General features: G+C 43.0%; 1 protein-coding gene across 2 annotated transcripts; it reads right to left on the bottom strand.

Annotated features, from left to right (window-relative positions):
- Window positions 1-8,517, bottom strand: LOC144007101 (uncharacterized). Of its 2 annotated transcripts, XM_077506415.1 has the most exons (4): window positions 8,086-8,517; window positions 7,007-7,055; window positions 6,738-6,944; window positions 1-2,649 (listed from the first exon to the last, which is right to left on the bottom strand). In XM_077506415.1, the coding sequence occupies exons 1-4, from the start codon at window positions 8,392-8,394 to the stop codon at window positions 1,481-1,483; spliced, it is 1,734 nt and encodes a 577-aa protein (XP_077362541.1). In that variant the 5' UTR covers window positions 8,395-8,517; the 3' UTR covers window positions 1-1,480. The 2 variants fall into 2 exon arrangements, with proteins under 2 accessions (XP_077362541.1, XP_077362545.1); XM_077506419.1 differs by lacking the exon at window positions 6,738-6,944.
- Between the last annotated feature and the right edge of the window lie 3,896 nt (window positions 8,518-12,413).

Below are 12,413 nucleotides of genomic sequence, written 5' to 3'. Positions count from 1 at the left end.
TTCAGTCCACAAAGTCAACATTTATTCTAAACAAACAACATAAAGAGAGAGCGGGCTCGACACCACCGCGCATAAAAAACAACAACTATTGCTCGCCAAAAGGGGAAAAAAAAAAATAGTTCTACACAAAAACAAAGAAGCGCCACATGGCGCGGTGCCACACTGCCTGGTGAGAAAAAGGCTGGCCACAGCCGTAAACAGCTTAAGAAGCAACTGACCATACCAAATAGCATCGATACATAGAACACAATTATGGATGGTACGCACAAAAGGCAAGCACCGTATACAACAAAAATCGACATATAATCAATTGTAAAAATGAAAATTTTTAATTTTTTTTTAAGCCAGGTCGGGGTCAGACCCGGGCGGGAGACCCCGGGGAACAGTGTCCGCCTCACAATCCGAGTCAATGTCCGTTGAACCAAAGGGAAATGGCTCAAGTTCAGCATCAGCATCTCCTAATGGGGCCTGAGGGGCGGAAAAGTCCGTGTCCGAGATCCCAGAGGTCCCCCTCTCAGCAGGAGAGGAAACCAATTGTCTCTTGGCAGTGAGAGAATCCCAAGTATGGAACGGCTGCATATTCACAATATGATAAACACCAGCATCAGCACCAGAGTCCACCCAAGCGAGTCTGTAGTTCACATCACTGAGTCGTTCGGACACACACAGTGGTCCCTCAAATAGGGGAGCAAGTTGAGCTGTAAAATTAGAGTGAGCATCTGACCTGGGCTGTTTTTTCACTCGAACAAGGTCACCGACACGGAAGGAGTCATGTCGACGTCTCAAGTCATAATAGCGGTTATCTTTGATAAATGTTCAACTTGGCAAACTGCGCAATAAAAGGGAGAATTTGAGAGGAGGGCAAATACTTTTTCACAACACTGTACACGGCAAGAGATATCCGACATGATTTGAGGTTATTGTCCCAGCCGCTGACACTTGGAACTGGAGCAAAATTGATTAATCTGAATGCCGTGTTTCGACGAGTGGAGGCACATACAACATATTAAGAACATTTTGGGGTTGACTTCCCCTTTAAATTTTGTTCCTGTTAAATTTTGGGTTCTGGGGGGCTCCATGCAAAATATCACCTCGTTGGGTCTCAATGTGCATGAGAAAGTTTCGAGATCAGCGAAGGACTACAACGGGAGGAGTTGATTCATGATGTCCCTCAACAAAATGCAAATTCATTTAGATTTTGTATTTCATGTTTCTTTGCATTTTTTTTTCTAATATTCCTCTTTATCATTTTCAAAATCAGCGCCGATCACCTTTTTCTTCCCTATTTTATTCCAAATCATTGACACTTTTACATCATAGCACAGCCTCACTCCCTTTATTTTTATTTTTAAGCTTTAAAGATCGCTGCTATTGCCACCAGCACACTCGTGTCTCTCAGCAAGCTTTTTACAAGAGAATCTTTGAGCACAAATACTGCAACTGAACGGTTCCTTCCCAGCGTGTCTTCTTGTGTGTCTTGTTAACTCTGACTGTCGAGAAAAGCTTTTGCCACAGTCTGGGCAGGCAAAAGGTTTTTCTCCAGTATGTGTTTTTTTAAATTTCCCTTGTCGGAGAAGCTTTTGCCACAGTCTGGGCAAGAAAAAGGGTTTTCTCCACTGTGTGTTCTTGTGTGGCTTGTTAAATGTGACTGCTGAGAGAAACTTTGGCCACAGTCTGGGCAGGCAAAAGGTTTTTCTCCAGTGTGCGTTCTTGTGTGGCTTGTTAAATGTGACTTGTGAGAGAAACTTTTACCACAGTCTGGGCAGGCAAAAGGTTTTTCTCCAGTATGTGTTCTTGTGTGTTTTTTTAAATTTCCCTTGTCGGAGAAGCTTTTGCCACAGTCTGGGCAAGAAAAAGGTTTTTCTCCAGTGTGTGTTCTTGTGTGGCTTGTTAATTGTGACTTCTGAGAGAAACTTTTGCCACAGTCTGAGCAGGAAAAAGGTTTTTCTCCACTGTGTGTTCTTGTGTGGCTTGTTAAATTTGACTGCTGAGAAAAACTTTTGCCACAGTCTGAGCAGGAAAAGGGTTTTTCTTCAGTATGTGTTCTTTTGTGTATTTTTAAACTTCCCTTATCAGAGAAGCTTTTGCCACAGTCTGGGCAGGCAAAAGGTTTCTCTCCAGTGTGTGTTCTTGCGTGGATTGTTAAAACTGACTGCCGAGAGAAACTTTTGCCACAGTCTGGGCAGGCAAAAGGTTTTTCTCCAGTATGTTTTCTCAAGTGAACTTTCAAATTCCCTTTTGAACTGAATGTTTTCCCACACTGAGAACATTTGCAGCGGTTGTTGTCAGCCTGATTACGTTTAGCGTATTCATCATCGTCGTCGTCAGTGTCAGCAGACTGTGACCTTGTGTCATCACTTTGTGCTTGTGGTGGTCCCCACTGGTCTGCATCACCTTCTGTCTTCATGTGTTGAGTTGAGCTGCTGCTTGGTGGCTCCGCCCCTCTGTCCTCCTCATGCTCACCGTTATCGTCACTCTTTAAAGCAACAAAGGTCAGTGGTGACTTGGTGACATCATCCTCAACCTCCTCTTCTTTGACACAAAGGGGCTCTTCCTCCTCTTTAATGTAAGCATGCTCTTCCTCCTCCTTTTTAACATGACGAGACTTCAGTTCCTGCTTCTCAGGACCAAGATATTTTTCACCAACATCTGCAAGACACAAGAAGACAAATACACATTTGGTTCAGTTAAGTCAAATCTAAAGCGCGACTTGACGTGTATTGTTTCTACAGTGGCACCTTGACTTGGGCACAGCTGCTGAGGAATGTGTAGCAATTGTGCAGTCTGTTTGTTAGCAGCTCGCAAGCTAAGATAGCTTGAGCAAGACGAGTATATGCCGATACAAACGATTTACTGAATGACAATTTACACCACGAAAGTAGCGATCGACGTACTGTTTCAGCCAAAAAACAAAATTCCTTAAGTTTCCACTTTGCCCTCCATTTTTTTGTAGCTGGCGGCTCCAAATAAGGGGGTAATATTGTTGTGGGGTAATATTGAGCAATAACATTGATATGTACAATATTAAGTTAATTTAAAACCAAGGAAAGGTTGAAATAGAGGAAAAAAGGTGTGTCATCGAGCAGACATGCCACTTTGAGCCAATACTCATTTGGGGTCAATAGATCACATGACCTGGAAGCTATTGAGCTCAACTGCTAATATTTAAAGAAAAAAATTGAAAAATAAGTGGAGGTCTAAACTGAAAAAATAAGAGGTGTGTATCATCTATCAGACATGCCACAATGATGCAACATTGATTTGGGGTCAATAGGTCACATGACGTAATCTATTGAGCTCAAAAGCTAATATTTACAAAAATAATTAATTAAAGATAAGTGCAGGTCTAAAATGAAAAAATAAAAGGTGTGCATCTTCTGTCAGACATGCCACTATGATGCAGCATTGATTTGGGGTCAATATGTCACATGACCTGGAAGCTCTTGAGCTAAATTACTAACATTTACAGAAAAAAAATATTTAAAAAAATAAATAAGTGGAGGTCTAAAATAAAAAGTAAAAGGTGAGCATCATTATCAGACATGCCACTATGATGCAGCATGCATTTGTGGTCAACAGGTCACGTGACCTGGAAGCTATTGAGCTAAATTGATATTTACAGAAAAAATAATAATTAAAAATAAGTGGAGGTCTCAACTGAAAAAAAATAAAAGGTGTGCATCATCTATCAGACATGCCGCGATGATCCAGCACTGATTTGGGGTCAATAGGTCACATGACCTGGAAGCTATTGAGCTCAAGCGCTAAAATTTACAGAAAAAAAAAATCATTCAAAATGAGTGAAGATTTTAACTGAAAAATTAAGAAGTGTGCATCATCTATATTTAGTGTGCATAGTACTTCTTTTCCAATAGTAACAGAAAAGTTATTTATTATAATAAATAATTATATAACATTTTAATGGCACAGATTATGTTATCTACAACGGGCGATGATTCCCTGTTCTTTACTACTGACATAACTGCACACAAGATGGAAATTTTTTTTGCCTTGGTCTCTTTCTTTTTACAGATGCAATGTGGCACATGTGACAGGTTTGGATGTAGACGAAAACCAATTAAAAAGAGCAAGGGCAGCAAAACTGTGGCAGTGTGCCCTTTGCAAATAATTATTGGATCATTGTGCACCAATATGCCCTGTGATTGGCTGGCAACCAGTTCGGGGTGGACCCCGCCTACTGCCCGAAGCCAGCTAGGATAGGCTCCAGCACTCCCGCGACCCTTGTGAGGAGCAAGCAGTTAAAAAAAATGGATGGATGTGCACCAATAAACCTGTGCTATGTAGTTTTTCTTTTCTTTTTTTAATACAGGAGCGGTCAAAAGGAGCTCAGCTATCTGGGAGGGCCTCAGAGTCGAGCCACTGCTCCTCCGTATTGGGAGGAGACAGCTGAGGGGGCTCGGGCATCTGGCTCGGACGCCTCCCTGGAGAGGTGTTCCGCGCATGTCCCAACAGCGGGAGGCCATGGAGACGAACCAGGACACACTGAAGACACGATTATGTCTCTCGGCTGGCCTGGGAACACCCAGGAATCCCACCGGAGGAGCTAGAAGTGGCTGGGGAGGGGGAAGTCTGGGCTTCACTGCTAAAGCTTCTGCCCTGGAGACCCAAGTCCGGATACGTGGTAGAAGATGGATGGATGGATGGATGGATGGATGGATGGATGGATGGATGGATGGATGGATGGATGGATGGATGGATGGATGGACGGACATTATTAGTTATGGTGATGTCCTCATTGGTTGCAATATTTAAAATGGAGGAAAAGCGAATGGATAGGACGACAGAGAGGCGCAGGCTCTTCTACAGATTTGAGAGACTTTGAATCAGCGTCACCCAAGCCATGGGTGTCAATCGCATCATCCCTCATCCTAAGGTATTTATTGCTAAAAGAATCCACTCAAGTGAGATCCCATTCCTAATCCATCATTATAACAGCTTCAGATTAGGTTCGGAATCAAGCCTTGTTGCATGAACTGATCAAGCCCACTCAGATGATAGGAAAATGTCTTGTAAGACAAACAGCAGTCCAGCTGCGATTGATTCCGTTCCCTGTGAATGAAATGACCTGGATGAATGGGAAGATCCGCAAGCAACCCTCAACAGTAAAACGTCTTCCATGTCTTCCAGTTCAACCCAAAGACGTTTCACAACGATATCGCCCTGGTGGAGTTGACATCTCCGGTGGTTCTGTCTGACCGTGTCACCCCCGTGTGTCTGCCCTCTGGGATAGAGCCCCCTACTGGAAACTTGGGTGGGGTTAGATGGAACAGTCCTTAAATGGTTCAGGTCCTATTTGGAGGAAAGGAGTTACTTTGTGACTATTGGAAATTTTCAATCTGATCGAAAGGCCATGACATGTGGGGTCCCTCAAGGGTCAGTCCTTGGACCCCTGTTGTTCAGTCTGTATATGTTACCTTTGGGTCAAATGCTTCAGAACACCGATGTTGACTATCATAGTTATGCAGATGACACACAACTGTATTTATCGATGTCCCCAAATGACAGCAGTTCTATTAACGCATTGTGTCATTCTCTAGAGCAAGTTAACAACTGGATGAACCAAAATTGCCTTCAGCTGAACGAAAACAAAACGGAGCTCATTGTTTTCGGCAATAAAGAAAAGAGGATTGCTGTTAAAAAACAGCTTGAGTCACTGTCTTTAGAAACTAAAGACCAAGTTCGAAATCTTGGGGTACTAATAGACTCAGATCTGACCTTCAGCAATCCTATTAAATTCATCACTAAAACAGCCTTTTACCAGCTGAAAAACATATCCAGACTGAAGGACTGCATGCTTCAAGCAGACCAAGAGAAGCTTATCCGTGCTTTTATCTCCAGCAGACTAGATTACTGTAACGGTCTTCTGACTGGACTCTCTCAAAAGAACATGAGACACTTGCAGCTCATTCAGAACGCTGCAGCTCGAGTTCTGACCAAAACAAAAAGATCAGAACATATTACTCCAGTACTTAAGGATTTACACTGGCTCCCTGTCAGCTGTAGAATCGATTTTAAAGTTCTGCTACTCGTCTATAAATCACTAAATGGTTTGGGTCCTGAATATATCCAAGAAATGCTGATTGAGTACAAACCCAGCAGGGCTCTGAGATCTACAGACTCGGGCCAACTAGTGGAACCCAGAGTTCGAAGCAAACATGGTGAAGCTGCATTTAGCTATTATGCTGCACACAGATGGAATAGGCTACCAACAGAAGTGAAGTCAGCCCCGAGTGTAAATGCTTTCAAATCCAGGTTAAAAACTTTGCTTTTTTCTTATACCTTTGATTAGGGACTTTTAAACAGCTTTAATTAAGTGGTATTTTTTTTTTTTTTTTTAGTAAATTTTGTAACCTATTTTTATTTATTTATTTTTCTTCCTCTGAATGTTAACTACTGTTTCTTGATGCTTATGTGTTGTCTTTCCTCGTGTAAAGCACATTGAGTTGCCTTGTGTATGAAATGTGCTATACAAATAAACTTGCCTTGCCTTGCCTTGATTTCCTTAATTAATTAATTTATTTATTTAACATTTTATTTTATTTACAATCACTTTGTTGCCATTTTATTTATTTATTTAGTATTTATTTATTTATTTATTTTACATTTGATTTTATTTACATTTGAATTAATTAATTTGACATTTGATTTGATTTAAAATCAATTTGTTGGCACGTGCAATTCACGGTGCATCAACTCGTTGACATTTTTGAACGCACCCGAGTGTCCTCCCGCCGCCACGTCGTGGCCAACGTCCAACGAGTACACGGCGGCTATGTTGAGGGCCCCGGCCGGGCCGCACTTCCTGTCCGCGACCCGGTCTTGCCCCTTCCTCCTCCTGCGCCGTGAGGGTGGCGGCGGCGGCGGCGGCGTGACGGCCGCGTCCTCCGTCACGTCCTCCACGGTGACCGCCAACATGGCGTCCTCTACGCCGAAAGACATCAGGCGGATTTAGCTCCGCCTCTTTCCCCACGACATCATCACTCACCTGTCTCACAATCCGAGCCTTCGTCTTTGATCAGAACCACGTCGGGAGGCTGAAAAACAAATCCAAACATTGACTTGAACTGAAGTTAATTAGCTTAATGCTAACACGTAATGTGAAACGCCATAGATGGGCTCACGGGAGTTAGCATCAATGTTGGCAGTAATTCTCAATATATAGCAAAAATATTCAAGTGACGGGATCGGAGGGCTGTGGAATTCATCAAAATTCAATTACAATTTCAATTATTACACTCCGCAATTACAAAATTAGCATAACAGTAAAAAAAAAAAAAATGAGTTGCTTAAAAGTTTTACATTTGAACATTTTTTTAAATTTTTTTTTTTTTTAAAGAACTAATTTAATACATTTTATCTCATTCAAAAAGAACTTGGATATTTAGTTTTTTCAAGTTTTTTTTTTTTTGCCAACATATCAACAATCTTTCTTCCTTTAAATCTTTATTTTACTTCAACTTATCTTAAACACTTCTAATCTGTTTATGTTTATTAAGTCCAAACCAGTAAACCAAACAATAAATATATATTAATATATATAATTATAAATTCTGCTTGGTCCAAAAGGAAATTACATAATTATAGTGTTTCTATTTTTTAACTTGTCTTTACACACCATTTTCTTATAAATAAATAAATAAATAAATAATAATCCTTTGACAGCCTTTCAAATAAATTCATTTGTCTTAATATTTGTTTTTACATTTAAACATTTTCTTTTGAGCATCCTAATCGTGTTCTCAATTATTATCAAAATATTAATAATTTCTTCATAATCGAGCAGCCCTACTCTTATATTCATTGGAAAAATAATCAACCAAATCAATTATTAAAACAATTGTAGCTGCAGCCGTACTTAGTAGAAAGAAAGAAAGAAAGAAAGAAAGAAAGAAAGAAAGAAAGAAAGAAAGAAAGAAAGAAAAGAGAAAAAAAGACAGCCGAGAGTTGCAATTTAAAAACTGAAACTACTTTTATACACTAAGTCTGATTTTATATTTCTGTACATTGAAATGGTCATATTACATATGTCGAAGAAGGTTCCAGGAGGGGGGCGGGTGTACTCACCTGCTCCCCGGAAACAGCAGCCCCTTCGTCGGCTTGTCCGCCCTGATGGTCCCGCTGTCCCGCGGGTTGCTCGCGGGCGTCCTCCGGCGAGGCAGGGCCGAGACTGCCGCGGACCACGACGGACTCGATGAGGTTGAGTCTGCTTCGGAGCTCGCGGTTCTCCCGCTGGCTGCGGCTGACTTCGTCTCGGAGGCCGACCAAAGCTCGCTCGAGCAGCTCGCAGATGTCCAGCACGGCCGCCTTGCTCAGCGCCGCCATGATGACGCTCAGCTGCTCGTGGAGGACTTGAGACGTTAGCAGCTCCGACATTTTGTCCCAACCCGACCGAGACGCGCTTAACAGTGCACTAGCGGAACCGCAACCAGAACCGAAACCGGTATCAGACCGTTTCTGTTTCTTCTTCTGTTCCTGATTCTTCTTCTTCTTCTTCTTCGTGCGTAGTTTCATTGGCGGCTGTCGGAACCGGCCGTCAAGAACATTACCTCCACCTACCGGATGGAATGTGGAATTGATTGAATGTGAATTTTGAACATCCGGGCATGTCGTTGTTCATTTTTGCTGAATGAAATGTAGACTCATGTAAAGGTAAAGGATGTTTGTTTATTCTGGTCATTTCTGTTCAAAACGTTGTAGTTCGGTCATCACATACATTACATTACATTTTAGCTTCTTCTTAAGTCCACTTCAGAAGATTACATTCATTTTCACGACAAATAGTGACTTTGCAAATATGGCACTGGCAGTTTCTCTTCGTCTCTGCCTCCAGCTGTTCAAAAATGATGTCAGAAAGAAACCGCTTTTAACCGCAATGTTTTGTTTATCTTTTTTTTTTCTTCTTGAAAGAAATAACCACGAAAACAATGAAGGAAATAAATAATTATGGCTATGTCATGGAGTATTTATTTTCATCACGGTATTTACTTGGGAGTTGGTGGCTAAAAAAAAAAAAGAGTTTCTGCGTCTACAGACGAACATTGCACACACATTTTGAGATTATTATTATTATTATTTTAATTATGAATAGGCACGTAATTGTGGGGACAGGTGACGTGAATATTCATTGAGGGTTGCATTACAAGGACCTGCCTACAGGGGGCGTCATCATAGACACGACATTCACGTAATCAGTAGCCGGGTCACATCGATCGACATCGATCACGTGATTTATCAAGATGGCGTTCATGCGTCATTTAGTACAGTAGTTGTTGTGATTGTGTTAACACTTTTATTGAAGCGACATCTCGATGAGACAGTTTCAAGTACTTGAAAACAACTTTATCTAGCAGCAGGCGAAACGATGACGTCATGACGCATTTGACGTCACGACAGAGCATGCGCGTTGCCGCACGCAGCAGCCTCGCCAGTCGCCAATATTACGAATGAAACGTGTACATGACGGTGACGCTCGCTTATGGGGACATTGGCTAAAACTTTGGCTTTTACATGCAGGGCTGTGTCCTCATAATTCAAAATGTTGTAGTGATTAGAACATAATTCACCCACGGAACGTTGGGACGAAGGAGGAGTTGGATGGGATGAAAGGATAAAAGGATGAAAGGATAAAAGAACAAAATGTTGGTAGGTCTGTGAGCCTCGCGCAGAGTGAGTTGTTGTTGCTGTTAAACGCTGAGAAGCTGATATCAATAAACCGCCGGTCTTTGGCTCCGGACTTCAACACTCTGCCTCCGACTCCCGTCACTGCTCGCTACATTGGTGACCCCGACATTCGCCTCGTTGACGTTTCCGAGGCTGAGAATTGGATCGAATTGAGCGACATGGCGAACTCCGCTGACGTCAAGTTACCGGAGTTTTGGGAGTCGGCCGCGGCGACGTGGTTTGTACAAGCTGAAGCTGAGTTTGCCATCCGGGGAATTACGGACGATTCCACGCGCTACTACCACGTCGTGGCCGCGCTCGGGAGCTCCACGGCGGCCAGAGCTACGGCGCTAGCGAACACTACCATCTCCGAGCCACGTGCTCTGGCGGAAGAAGCCGACCGCTTTTTCCTGGCCACCCAGCGTCACAACCACGAGGTCTTGGCCTCTGCACGCGCCTTCCCAGTCCCGGCGGCCGCAAGGGCACCTCATAAGGCGAAGAGGTGCCGCGCCCCTTGCTCCTTTGTTGCGTCGGGAAACGGCGGCGCCTCCACTCAGTTGCAGCTGTGAGTGGGGGCGCAGAGTGCCGGCTGCTGTTTATCATGGACACCCTCTCCAGACTCAAGTTCCTCTGTGACTCCGGCGCCCGCAGAAGCGTGTTGCCTGCCTCGGCTGAAGATGCTGCCGGGGGCGCTCACGGCCCGCACCTGTCAGCGGCCAACGATGCACCGATCCGGACCTACGGCACTACGACAGAATGTGTCTTTGGTGTGCCCTCCATCCAATACCTCGGCCACCTCATCAACGAGGACGGCGCCACCCCGCTCCCGGCAAAAGTGGAAGCTGTTGCCGCTTTTCCTCGACCCCGGACGGCCCAGGGTTTTCGGGAGTTCCTCGGGATGGTGACTTTTTGCCACAGGTTCATCCGCCTCTTCCACTTCATCCTGGAGGGCCGTGAGTTCACGGTCTTCGTCGATCACATGCCGCTCGCCTTCTCCATGTCGAAGTTGTCCGAGCCGTGGTCCGCGCGGCAACAGCGACAGTTGCCGTTCATATCTGGATACACCACGGACATCCGACATATCGCTGGCAAGGACGACGTGGTCGCGGATTGTCTGTCCAGGGCAGCCGTCAACACGATACAGCTGGGCCTCGACTTTTCCCGGATGTCGGCCGACCAGGCTTCCGACCGTGACACCCAGTCGCTTCGGGGCTCCGACACCGGGTTGCAAGTTAAACCGGCTCATGTTGACCTGGCCGGACCCTTGGACGTGCCCCGCGCCCCCCGCCGCGGCAGCCCCCCTGGGCTGCGCCTTGTGGACCGTGTGGGGTCCCTTCCAGTTGTTCCTGCATCCCCGCCAGTTGGTGCGCGGGACTGTTCTGGTGTTTCTGCTGTGTCCCTCCCGCCCTCGCTCCCTGGGTCCTGTACCCGCAGGGGTCGGGCAGTTTTGCCGCCCCGTCATCCGGAGTTTGATTGTGGGTGAATTCTGGGGGGGGCTTGTGTGGTGATTAGAACATAATTCACCCACGGAACGTTGGGACAAAGGGGGAGTTTGTTGGGATGAAAGGATGAAAGGATGAAAGGATAAAAGAACAAAATGTTGGTAGGTCTGTGAGCCTCGCACAGAGTGAGTTGTTGTTGCTGTTAAACGATGAGAAGCTGATATCAATAAACCGCCAGTCTTTGGCTCCGGACTTCAACACTCTGCCTCCAACTCCCGTCACTGCTCGCTACATACACATACTTACCACAGTCACAGTTTTTGTTTTCATCCCACTTTTGGTTTTTATTTTCATTCATTCCTTCGCGTTGACAAAAAAGCCTGGCGGCTCGATGAGGGCCAATGTCAGCAGTCTTCTTGTGGCCCTCTTCAGCTTTGGGTCCTCCCTGCATGAGAAGACAAACGCGCACACAGCAACTGACTTCTGAGGGGGGGAAGTTCTCGTTTCCGTTACCCAAAACAAAAACAAAACAAAACAAAAATAACCAATGCATGGGAAGGCAAACTAATTTGATTACAACATTACATAATTCAGCACCAATACCATTAAAACAAACTTTAAATTCCTTGTAAATTCCTTCAAAAACAGAACCATATACGTAAAATGTTATGGGGCTCAATAATATACATATACATATATATAAACATATACATATATATATATATATATATATATATATATATATATATATATATATATATATATATATACACATACATACACATATATATATATATATATATACACTAATATATATATATATACACATATATACATATATATATATAGATATACACATACATACATATATATATATATATATATATATACACACATACATACATATATATATATATACACATACATACATATATATATATATATATATATACACACATACATACATACATATATATATATACATACATACATATATATACATACATACATACATACATACATTATATATATATATATATATATATATATATATATATATATATATATATACACATACATACATACATACATACATACATACATACATATATATATACTGTATTTATGTATAGAGAGAGGGAGAGAGTCGATTAAAATTTTTAATCATAATTAATCGCATTACTTCAATAATTAACTGACGATTAATTGCACATTATTCACAAATTTTATATCTCAATTTATATCTAAATTTACAACTCTTTGACTGCCAGGCGTTATAAAAACAAAACA

This window comes from Festucalex cinctus, chromosome 1 (assembly GCF_051991245.1).
Source record: "Festucalex cinctus isolate MCC-2025b chromosome 1, RoL_Fcin_1.0, whole genome shotgun sequence".
In the NCBI taxonomy this organism is placed as follows: Eukaryota; Metazoa; Chordata; class Actinopteri; order Syngnathiformes; family Syngnathidae; genus Festucalex; species Festucalex cinctus.
This window is presented reverse-complemented; position numbering and strand designations above follow the sequence as displayed.

What these genes read in the sequence shown, in the direction of transcription:
- LOC144007101 (XM_077506415.1), bottom strand. Translation starts at nt 8,394, where the DNA reads ATGTCGGAGCTGCTAACGTCTCAAGTCCTCCACGAGCAGCTGAGCGTC. An exon ending in AGGCTCGGATTGTGAGACAG is followed by an intron (nt 6,945 to 7,006) that starts GTGAGTGATGAT and finishes CTTTCGGCGTAG; the next exon opens with AGGACGCCATGTTGGCGGTC. An exon ending in GGCGGCGGGAGGACACTCGG is followed by an intron (nt 2,650 to 6,737) that starts GTGCGTTCAAAA and finishes TGTGTCTTGCAG; the next exon opens with ATGTTGGTGAAAAATATCTT.